Source organism: Astyanax mexicanus, chromosome 19 (genome assembly GCF_023375975.1).
Source record: "Astyanax mexicanus isolate ESR-SI-001 chromosome 19, AstMex3_surface, whole genome shotgun sequence".
Lineage (NCBI taxonomy): Eukaryota > Metazoa > Chordata > Actinopteri > Characiformes > Acestrorhamphidae > Astyanax > Astyanax mexicanus.
The window spans coordinates 42,508,105-42,520,199 of record NC_064426.1 but is presented as its reverse complement, the minus strand read 5'-3'; the positions used below and the strand labels follow the sequence as shown (position 1 = coordinate 42,520,199).

The 12,095-nt window shown below is 39.7% G+C and overlaps 1 protein-coding gene across 3 annotated transcripts in view; it reads left to right on the top strand.

The window, feature by feature from the left end:
- cep112 (centrosomal protein 112) overlaps positions 1-12,095 on the top strand; it is a 213,735-nt gene that overhangs the window by 126,095 nt on the left and 75,545 nt on the right. For all 3 annotated transcript variants that reach the window (XM_049468124.1, XM_049468123.1, XM_049468125.1), the window contains one exon: positions 11,373-11,603. In XM_049468124.1, coding sequence (XP_049324081.1) covers positions 11,373-11,603 — 231 coding nt within the window. The remainder of the gene's footprint in view (positions 1-11,372; positions 11,604-12,095) is intronic.

Below are 12,095 nucleotides of genomic sequence, written 5' to 3'. Positions count from 1 at the left end.
TCTGCTGGAGAAACTTTACTGAAACTCCTGTATAACTCTGTACTTCAGTGTGTTTAGTGTCTTTACTGCTCCTTAATATCTGACTGGTAGGATTCATACATAAGGAGCACCGGATTATTTTAAAAGATGCACTGATGATGAAACTGGGACTCATCAGCACTGCCCCAGGAAAGAAAGATCAAGAGTTCCCTCTATTGTACAGGATAAGGTTACACCTGTAACCATTTACCTATCTGCCTCAGACACTACTACATAGTGAGTTTTGTAGAAATCTAGTTTGCGCTATTTATTAATTTCTTTATTTTTTGTAAATCAGTCTCTTTATGTTACAGAATCTGCTGAATTTAATCTCATGCACTGCAGCCTCCCTCAAAGTCCCCAGTTATCATGATGCTGCTGTTTCTCGGCGGCTTGGTTCCGTGTGTGATGTAGATGCTGATCCGAGCTCCTCATGCGTAATTCATGCAGTGTGACTTTATTTTTTTAGAACTGAATGACATATCACCACAGAGCAGCAAGAAACAAACTGGCTGAGTGCTTGTAGACGAGGCTGCGTCTCTCCAGCGCTGAAATCATCTAAATGTTCCTAAAACTGTGACTTACCTTTCTTCTGAGGGCACTGCACACTCTCAGTTACTCACACTGTTCCGAGTAAAGCCTCTGCCAGTGTAATTACTGCATATCTCAGACTTACAGGCTGCTGGAATGATATTCTGATATAAAAAAACATGACTGGGCATCTTTAAAACGCTTCATCTTAATCAGCTGATATTATAATACACGTAGCTGAGTAGTATTGCATCTGAGGAGTATTGGACGGTATAGGGTAGTATAGGATGGTATAGAGAGTAGTTAGTAAAGGGCAGTATAGGAAATATGGGGAATATAGGGGAGTATAGGGTAGCCTATTGTAGTATATGAAATAATGGATAGTTACTGTAGGATAATATAGGTATTTTACACAGTATGTGGTAATATATGGTAGTACCTGAAGTAAAGAATGGTGCAGGGTAGTATAAAGAGAATAAAAAATAGAAAGTATAGATTGTATACACAGTATGTAGTATAGTATATTATAGGGTACTTTAAATAGTATATATATACAAATATTCAAGGATAGTATAGAGCATAGACAGTTTGCTTAGTGTACGATATTCTGGGGATGTATAGTGCAGTATAGGATAGTAACTGAAGTATAGGATTAGTATAGGGAGTATAGATAGTATACACAGTATATAGTAGTATAGGTAGTACAGAATATAAAAAATATAGGAAGGTATGGAGTAACGGTTTAAAGAGTATAGGGTAATACAGGGTAACATTTGCAGTATGGGTTAGTGCAGAATAGGTATAAGAGTAGTATAGGGGTATAAGATATGTAGTATGTATAGAGTATAGAAAGTATAGGATAATGTAGGGTAGCATAGAAAGTACAGGGAGTAAATGGTAATATAGGGTAGTGTAGGTAGAGTAGTAGCTGAAGTATATGATTAGTATAATGAGTATAGGTGTTATACACAATATTCCATAAGTATAGGATATAAGGGGTATAGAAAGTGTAGGATATTATGGGGTTGTATAGTGAGTGAAGGGAATATAGGGTAATACAGGGTAATATAAAGTAGTAGCTGAAGTATAGGATTTGTATAGTATACACAGTTTACTCTTACTATAGGTGTATAAGGGTATAGAAAGTGTGGGTGAAGTATAGTGACAGAAGGGTAATATAGGGAGAAAGATTAATCTAAGTAGTATAGGATAGTACCTAAAGTATATGATAAGTATAGTGATATACAATTATACTGTTAGTATATCAGTATAAAGGGTATAGAAAGTGTAGGATAGTATAGTAAGTGAAGGGTAATATAGGGGAGTATGGAGAGTATAGGTAGTATACACAGTTTACCGTTAGTATAGGAGTATAAAGGGTATAGAAATGATAGAATAGTGAAAGGCAGTATAGTAAGTGAAGGGTAGTACAGGGGAGTATGGAGAGTATAGGTAGTATACACAGTATACCATTAGTATAGGAGTATAAAGGGTATAGAAATGATAGAATAGTGAAGGGCAGTATAGTAAGTGAAGGATAATATAGGGTAGTACAGGGTAGAACCTGAAGTTCAGGATTAGTTATGCGGAGTATAGGTTCAGTACACAGTATACCGTTAATATAGCAGCATAAATGTATATAAATTGTAGAATAGTGTAGAGTAGTATAGTGAGTGAGTAAAGGGTGGAAATATAGAGTAGTACAGGATAGTATAAAGTAGTACCTCAAGTATATGATTAGTATAGGGAGTATAGGTAGTATATACAGTATACTGTTGGTCCAGGAGAATAAAGGGTCTATAAAGTTTAGGATATAAAGGTTAGGATAGTATAGAGAGGCATAGGCAGTATAGTGAGTAAAGGGTAGGAATAGTGAATATAGTGTAGTACAGGGTTGTATAGGTAGCTGAAGTATATAGTACATAAAGTATAGGATTAGTATAGGTAGTATATACAGTATACTGTTAGTATAGTAGTATAAAGAGTATAGAAAGTGTAGGATACTAAAGGATAGCATAGATTATTACTGGATAGCAGCAATTTCAATTTAAAAGTAAATTTTCTAACTTTAGTTCGTTTATAAACCTTATTCTGCTATTTATTGTAAGAAGGCGGGGCTTCATTAGGAATTAGGTGATTGGTTTGGCTGGTCTGGAGGCGTGGCATTCATGCATGCATGTTTATATACAGTCAGAGTATCTGCACAGCTCCTCTTAGCCCTGGCTGAGCTCCAGATCTGAGGAAGTGAAGGGTAAACAGTTTATTGGAGCTGCTGAAGAGGCTGGAGTTTAGCAGGTAACTGGATCCTGATTTTTACAGGAGAATCTAAAAATGTTCACTGGGGGCACGGCCTGGGGCCGACAGGAAGCAACACCACATACAACGAGGAAATGAACCACTGGCTCCACTAGAGTTTACACCAAAATGCACAGAAAGTGTTCAGCCTGGAGCTTAAAATTCTTATTACTATGGATTTTGCCTGAAGTCATCATTTGCAGCTTTGCATGCCATCATTTTTGGAGTGTCTGTGCACAAAAAAAAGCCTTTCCTTTAAGCAGGAGATTAGAAAGCGTGGTTCTGAAATGTTCTTTAACAATATTTTATACATTGCTGTGTTGCAAATCGTTTAACACACTTCTTTTTTCGTTATAATGCTTGAAAGAGCGAGCAGTTGCCACCTAATGACCTCTCTGTGACACCCTGAGAACATCATCTGGGAGCACAAACACTCTAGACAGTTCTGGGAGAGCAGAGACATATTTGTTGCTTTATGGAAGTTGAGTATAGGGTGGTATAGAATAGTATAGGGTAGTTTAGGGTAGTATCAGGTAATATAGGGAGTATAGGAAAGTATATGAGAGTATTAAGGAGTATATAGTGTATAGGGTAGCATAGATTTCATAAAGACTGTATATAAATATAGGGAGAACAATTTAGTGTATTGAGTATGCAATAGTACAGGTTAGTATAGGGAATATAAGCTTATATCAGGAGTATTGGAAAGAATAGGGTAGTATAAGATAATATAGGAAGTATATGGTATTATGGGAGTAATTTAGGGTGTCTTATATAGGAATATATGGTTGTATATGTAGTATGGAGAGAAGTATAGGGTAGTGTCAGGGAAACTACAGTATTATACAGTAGTATAAAATATAGTTTAGAATAAAGTATATATTATATATAGTATATAGAATATATTCAAGTACAACTATAGGGTTAGGACAGTAATGTAGTAAGAATGCAATCATATAGGGTAGTATAGGGAATATAGGAAGTGTATGGCACTGTAAAGTAATTTAGGGTGTCATAGGAACAAACTAGTATATGCTATAGTATATGGAGTATATGGTTGTATAGTGTTGGGTAATATAGTGAGTATAGGGTAGAACAGGACAGTATAGGTTAGTATATGGTGATATAGGGTATATAGGGTAATATAAAGTAGTATAATGATGGTCATATTGGGTCATATATTGGATGTTATAGTGTAGTACAAGAAAGTTTAAGGTAGTATAGGCCTGTATGAAGAGTATATGTACTATATGGAGTATGGAGTACTCTATATATATATATATATATATATATATATATATATATATATATATATATATATATATATATATATATATAAATGGAGGATATTTAAATCAGGTTTTAACTTTAGAAATTAGGATGCATGGTTCCCGTGCTGTGTTCCTCACTGTTGCACATCTTTAAGCAGATTTATTATTTTACTTTTCTCTCTGAAATCGTGTTCTAGATTCATATATATATTTTTGTTTGACAAGATTATTTCCAGGATCATCAAAAGAGGCGGAAAAAGCCTCTCCCAGTCCAGTTTAAGAAGGAATTATAGATTAAAGGCGCCTCCGAGCCAAGATCTAATAGCTCTGCTCCAGTAGCTGCTACCTCTGCTGCCGCTGCCGTCACCCGGGACCCGGCACTCCTTGGCATCTGGATGTGTGTTTCTTTTTTTTTCACCCTTTTTTCCTTTCATATCCCGCCTTTGAAGTGGCAGAGTTCCCCCTCCCCCAAAACTGCTCTCACTACAGCTATCCGGCACTTTTCCGGCAGACCCGGCACGTGACGCCGCCGCTCTAACCGGGCTCCGCCTCCGAACGCCTGTCAGCAGGTGGAGGAGGAGGAGCAGGTCTGCAGAGCTGCCAAACCTGCCTGGCCCCCGGTGCTGCCGGTACAGTTCAGCCGGCACACACCTCAGCCCGGACAGTTTTAAACACTGTGGGAAGTGAGAGTGGAGGCAGTGTAGTGCACAGCTGGGCACTAGTAAGAGCAGACTGCACGGAACACACCTCCATGCATCCTTCATGTTGCATGGTAACAATAGTAATAGGTAAATATAGTGTATAAAAGAAATGTAATGATTGTAATTAAGGGTACACTACTTTTCACCTTCTGATACTGATATGGAACCTATAGTTTTTAAGAGTAAATGGAACTAAAGTGCAATATGTGGATTAAAAGGTAGTATAGGGTAATTTAGAGTGTATTTGGTAATATAGGGTGTATATGGTTGTATAGGGTATTATAGGTTAATATAGGGGAGTTCAGGATAGTGTTTTGTCATATAGGGAATATAGGTCATATTGGGACTACTTTATTGGGTAGTATAGGGAGTATAGTATAATAAAAGGAGAAAAAAGGCCATATATAGCATAGTAAAGTAAAAATAGAGTAGTATAGGTCATATAAGGATTATAGGGTACTATAGGGAGTATAGCATAGTAAAGTAAAACTAGAGTAGTATAGGTCATATAAGGATTAAAGGGTACTATAGGGAGTATAGCATAGTAAAGTAAAACTAGAGTAGTATAGGTCATATAAGGATTATAGGGTAGTATAGGGAGTATAGCATAATAGAGTAAAAATAGAGTAGTATAGGTGATATAAGGATTATAGGGTAATAAAGGAAGTATTGTAGCAGGGTCTGTTCACTTCTTTAGTAATCTGTACCCTTCCTTTCTTACCCTCCTCTCCTCTCCGAGACGCTGAACCCAGATCAGCAGTGCCGTATTTTCTCAGCTTCCTGAAATGAGGAACGGCAGCAGTACCTCATTCCCCCTGAGATAACCAGCCCTCTATTAGCACTAATTTAACTCATTAAATTAAACCGCTGACCTTAGTGGAATGCAGGACTTTGATGTTGAACCCATGTGGACGGGAGATCAGAGGGGGCGGAGTCTGTTTTCCTCTCTCTCTCTCTCTCTCTCCCTCTCTCTGTCTCTTTCTCTCTCTCTCTGTGAAATATGGGATTCCCCTCATTCAGAACCCCATAAACACAGTGAATCTGACCAGAGGAATCAGATTAACATCACTGAATGGGAACTATCGTGTAATTTAAATGTAATTAGGTCTATCAGTTCCTCATTCTGCCTCACTTTTCCTGCCTCTCCCTCACGCTGCCTTGCGTTTCCTCACTCTACCTCATTTTACCTCACTTTCCCCTGCTCTTCCTCATTCCACCTCTCTCTTCCTTATTATACCTCGCTCTATCTCTCTCTGACCTTCCACAATCGCTCTACCTTATTTTACCTTGCTTTCCCTCACTTTATCTCACTCTAGCTTCTTCTGCCTCACTTTATCTCACTCTAACTCCTTCTGCCTCACTTTATCTCACTCTAACTCCTTCTGCCTCACTTTATCTCACTCTAACTCCTTCTGCCTCACTTTACCTCACTCTAACTCCTTCTGCCTCACTTTATCTCACTCTAACTCCTTCTGCCTCACTTTATCTCACTCTAACTCCTTCTGCCTCACTTTATCTCACTCTAACTCCTTCTGCCTCACTTTATCTCACTCTAACTCCTTCTGCCTCACTTTATCTCACTCTAACTCCTTCTGCCTCACTTTATCTCACTCTAACTCCTTCTGCCTCACTTTATCTCACTCTAACTCCTTCTGCCTCACTTTATCTCACTCTAACTCTTTCTCCCTCACTTTATCTCACTCTAACTCTTTCTGCCTCACTTTATCTCACTCTAACTCCTTCTGCCTCACTTTATCTCACTCTAACTCCTTCTGCCTCACTTTATCTCACTCTAACTCCTTCTGCCTCACTTTATCTCACTCTAACTCCTTCTGCCTCACTTTATCTCACTCTAACTCTTTCTCCCTCACTTTATCTCACTCTAACTCCTTCTGCCTCACTTTATCTCACTCTAACTCCTTCTGCCTCACTTTATCTCACTCTAACTCCTTCTGCCTCACTTTATCTCACTCTAACTCTTTCTGCCTCACTTTATCTCACTCTAACTCCTTCTGCCTCACTTTATCTCACTCTAACTCCTTCTGCCTCACTTTATCTCACTCTAACTCTTTCTCCCTCACTTTATCTCACTCTAACTCCTTCTGCCTCACGTTATCTCACTCTAACTCCTTCTGCCTCACTTTATCTCACTCTAACTCCTTCTGCCTCACTTTATCTCACTCTAACTCTTTCTGCCTCACTTTATCTCACTCTAACTCCTTCTGCCTCACTTTATCTCACTCTAACTCTTTCTGCCTCACTTTATCTCACTCTAACTCCTTCTGCCTCACTTTATCTCACTCTAACTCTTTCTGCCTCACTTTATCTCACTCTAACTCCTTCTGCCTCACTTTATCTCACTCTAACTATTTCTGCCTCACTTTATCTCATTCTAACTCCTTCTGCCTCACTTTATCTCACTCTAGCTCCTTCTGCCTCACTTTATCTCACTCTAACTCCTTCTGTCTCATTTTATCTCACTCTAACTCTTTCTGCCTCACTTTATCTCACTCTAACTCCTTCTGCCTCACTTTATCTCACTCTAGCTCCTTCTGCCTCACTTTATCTCACTCTAACTCTTTCTGCCTCACTTTATCTCACTCTAACTCTTTCTGCCTCACTTTATCTCACTCTAACTCTTTCTGCCTCACTTTATCTCACTCTAACTCTTTCTGCCTCACTTTATCTCACTCTAACTCCTTCTGCCTCACTTTATCTCACTCTAGCTTCTTCTGCCTCACTTTATCTCACTCTAACTCTTTTTGCCTCACTTTATCTCACTCTAACTCCTTCTGCCTCACTTTATCTCACTCTAACTCTTTCTGCCTCACTTTATCTCACTCTAACTCTTTCTGCCTCACTTTATCTCACTCTAACTCTTTCTGCCTCACTTTATCTCACTCTAACTCCTTCTGCCTCACTTTATCTCACTCTAGCTTCTTCTGCCTCACTTTATCTCACTCTAACTCTTTTTGCCTCACTTTATCTCACTCTAACTCTTTCTGCCTCACTTTATCTCACTCTAACTCTTTCTGCCTCACTTTATCTCACTCTAACTCCTTCTGCCTCACTTTATCTCACTCTAGCTTCTTCTGCCTCACTTTATCTCACTTTATCTCACTCTAACTCCTTCTGCCTCACTTTACCTCACTCTAACTCCTTCTGCCTCACTTTATCTCACTCTAACTCTTTCTGCCTCACTTTATCTCACTCTAACTCTTTCTGTCTCACTTTATCTCACTCTAACTCTTTCTGCCTCACTTTATCTCACTCTAACTCCTTCTGCCTCACTTTATCTCACTCTAACTCTTTCTGCCTCACTTTATCTCACTCTAACTCCTTCTGCCTCACTTTACCTCACTCTGACTCCTTCTGCCTCACTTTATCTCACTCTAACTCTTTCTGCCTCACTTTATCTCACTCTAACTCCTTCTGCCTCACTTTATCTCACTCTAACTCTTTCTGCCTCACTTTATCTCACTCTAACTCCTTCTGCCTCACTTTATCTCACTCTAACTCTTTCTGCCTCACTTTATCTCACTCTAACTCCTTCTGCCTCACTTTATCTCACTCTAGCTCCTTCTGCCTCACTTTATCTCACTCTAACTCTTTCTGCCTCACTTTATCTCACTCTAACTCTTTCTGCCTCACTTTATCTCACTCTAACTCCTTCTGCCTCACTTTATCTCACTCTAACTCTTTCTGCCTCACTTTATCTCACTCTAACTCTTTCTGCCTCACTTTATCTCTCTCTAACTCTTTCTGCCTCACTTTATCTCACTCTGACTCCTTCTGCCTCACTTTACCTCACTCTGACTCCTTCTGCCTCACTTTATCTCACTCTAACTCTTTCTGCCTCACTTTACCTCACTCTAACTCTTTCTGCCTCACTTTACCTCACTCTAACTCCTTCTGCCTCACTTTCTCACTCTAACTCATTCTGCCTCACTTTATCTCACTCTAACTCCTTCTTCCTCACTTTATCTCACTCTAACTCTTTCTGCCTCACTTTATCTCACTCTATCTCCTTCTGCCTCACTTTATCTCACTCTAACTCTTTCTGCCTCACTTTATCTCACTCTAACTCCTTCTGCCTCACTTTATCTCACTCTAACTCTTTCTGCCTCACTTTATCTCACTCTAACTCTTTCTGCCTCACTTTATCTCACTCTAACTCTTTCTGCCTCACTTTATCTCACTCTAACTCTTTCTGCCTCACTTTATCTCACTCTAACTCTTTCTGCCTCACTTTATCTCACTCTAACTCTTTCTGCCTCACTTTATCTCACTCTAACTCCTTCTGCCTCACTTTATCTCACTCTAGCTTCTTCTGCCTCACTTTATCTCACTCTAACTCTTTTTGCCTCACTTTATCTCACTCTAACTCTTTCTGCCTCACTTTATCTCACTCTAACTCTTTCTGCCTCACTTTATCTCACTCTAACTCCTTCTGCCTCACTTTATCTCACTCTAGCTTCTTCTGCCTCACTTTATCTCACTTTATCTCACTCTAACTCCTTCTGCCTCACTTTACCTCACTCTAACTCCTTCTGCCTCACTTTATCTCACTCTAACTCTTTCTGCCTCACTTTATCTCACTCTAACTCTTTCTGTCTCACTTTATCTCACTCTAACTCTTTCTGCCTCACTTTATCTCACTCTAACTCCTTCTGCCTCACTTTATCTCACTCTAACTCTTTCTGCCTCACTTTATCTCACTCTAACTCCTTCTGCCTCACTTTACCTCACTCTGACTCCTTCTGCCTCACTTTATCTCACTCTAACTCTTTCTGCCTCACTTTATCTCACTCTAACTCCTTCTGCCTCACTTTATCTCACTCTAACTCTTTCTGCCTCACTTTATCTCACTCTAACTCCTTCTGCCTCACTTTATCTCACTCTAACTCTTTCTGCCTCACTTTATCTCACTCTAACTCCTTCTGCCTCACTTTATCTCACTCTAGCTCCTTCTGCCTCACTTTATCTCACTCTAACTCTTTCTGCCTCACTTTATCTCACTCTAACTCTTTCTGCCTCACTTTATCTCACTCTAACTCCTTCTGCCTCACTTTATCTCACTCTAACTCTTTCTGCCTCACTTTATCTCACTCTAACTCTTTCTGCCTCACTTTATCTCTCTCTAACTCTTTCTGCCTCACTTTATCTCACTCTGACTCCTTCTGCCTCACTTTACCTCACTCTGACTCCTTCTGCCTCACTTTATCTCACTCTAACTCTTTCTGCCTCACTTTACCTCACTCTAACTCTTTCTGCCTCACTTTACCTCACTCTAACTCCTTCTGCCTCACTTTCTCACTCTAACTCATTCTGCCTCACTTTATCTCACTCTAACTCTTTCTGCCTCACTTTATCTCACTCTAACTCCTTCTGCCTCACTTTATCTCAATCTAACTCTTTCTGCCTCACTTTATCTCACTCTAACTCCTTCTGCCTCACTTTACCTCACTCTAACTCCTTCTGCCTCACTTTATCTCACTCTAACTCCTTCTTCCTCACTTTATCTCACTCTAACTCTTTCTGCCTCACTTTATCTCACTCTATCTCCTTCTGCCTCACTTTATCTCACTCTAACTCTTTCTGCCTCACTTTATCTCACTCTAACTCCTTCTGCCTCACTTTATCTCACTCTAACTCTTTCTGCCTCACTTTATCTCACTCTATCTCCTTCTGCCTCACTTTATCTCACTCTAACTCTTTCTGCCTCACTTTATCTCACTCTAACTCCTTCTGCCTCACTTTATCTCACTCTAACTCTTTCTGCCTCACTTTATCTCTCTCTAACTCCTTCTGCCTCACTTTATCTCACTCTAACTCTTTCTCCCTCACTTTATCTCACTCTACTTCACTCTGCCTTACTTTATGTCGCTCTATTTCGCTCTTTCTTACTCTTCCTTGCTCTACTTCACTCTACCTCATTTTACCTGACTTTCCCTTGCTCATCCTCACTCTGCCTCACTTTGCTTTAATTTACTGTGGTCTACCCTTCCTCACTTTGCCTAGCTCTACCTCATTCTACCTCACTCTGAATCACTTTAACTTGACGTTCCTCACTCTGTGTTACTTTACTATGGCTCTGCCTCACTTTCTCTCACTCTGCCTCACTCTACCCTGCCTCATTTTATCTCACTCTACCTTTCTCTGCCTCTTTTTATCTCACTCTAACCCCTTTAGCCTCACTTTACTTCGCTCTACTTCATTCTGCCTCACTTTGTCGCTCTACCTCACTCTGCCTCATTTTCCTTGGCTCTCCCTCATGCTGCCTTCACTCTACCTTATTTTACCTCACTTTCCCTTGCTCATGAATCACTTTAACATGACCTTCCTCACTCTGCCTCACTTTTTCTCACTTTCTTCTCGCACTACCTCACTTTACCTCCAGCATTGTTATGTCACATGAGCACAGTCTGCAGTGTGTTAGTTGCATTGTGTTTATCATGAACACAACTTTTATTTTATTGTGATAACACTTTTATTGTGTATTTGTGTGTGTGTGTGTGTGTGCGTGTGCGTGTGTGTGTGTGTGTGTGTACTGCAGACTATCTCTGATCTGGAGGTTCAGGTTCAGGCTCTGAGGGAGGAGGTTCTGGAGGTTCAGGCTCAGAGGAAGCAGCAGCTGAGTGAGCTGACTGTCCTGCGGGAGGAGGAGCGCCAGCGCGCCGCTCAGGACCAGGACGCCGCGGTGTCCCGCGTCCGCGCCGAGATGGAGAGAGTACGCCAGGACCTGGAGAAAACCCACACTGCAGAGAGAGAGAGAGCCCAGGAGAAGGTGGGTGGAGCAGGGGGTGGAGCTCTGTGGAGATGCTCTAATGCTCTAATGCATCTGATTTACATTTTATTTACTTCTAAATCACTTAATTCTCTTAAGTTTCTGTAAAATTAATAAGGTCCCACTTTAAAATAAGACTACCCTTATAAATAGTTTATAAATAGTTTATAAATGGTTTATAAACTAAATTATTAAGTATTATAAATTAGATTGCAAATGCCTTAAAACCATTGATAAGCAATTATAACACATCAATTAAAAAGGCAACAGTGATCGATTGTTTGCTTAGAGTCATTTAATTCAACTGATTCATTTAATTTATAGTAAATAGTTAAACATACTTACAAATATACAATACTAATATGACATGTTTAATGCTGATTGATAAAAAATACACAAAAAAAGATCAGTTTTTAAAAAGATCTGGGGTTTGACAGTATAAATGAGGGTAACACTTCCTATGAACCCTGTATTCATAATGTATTATAAATG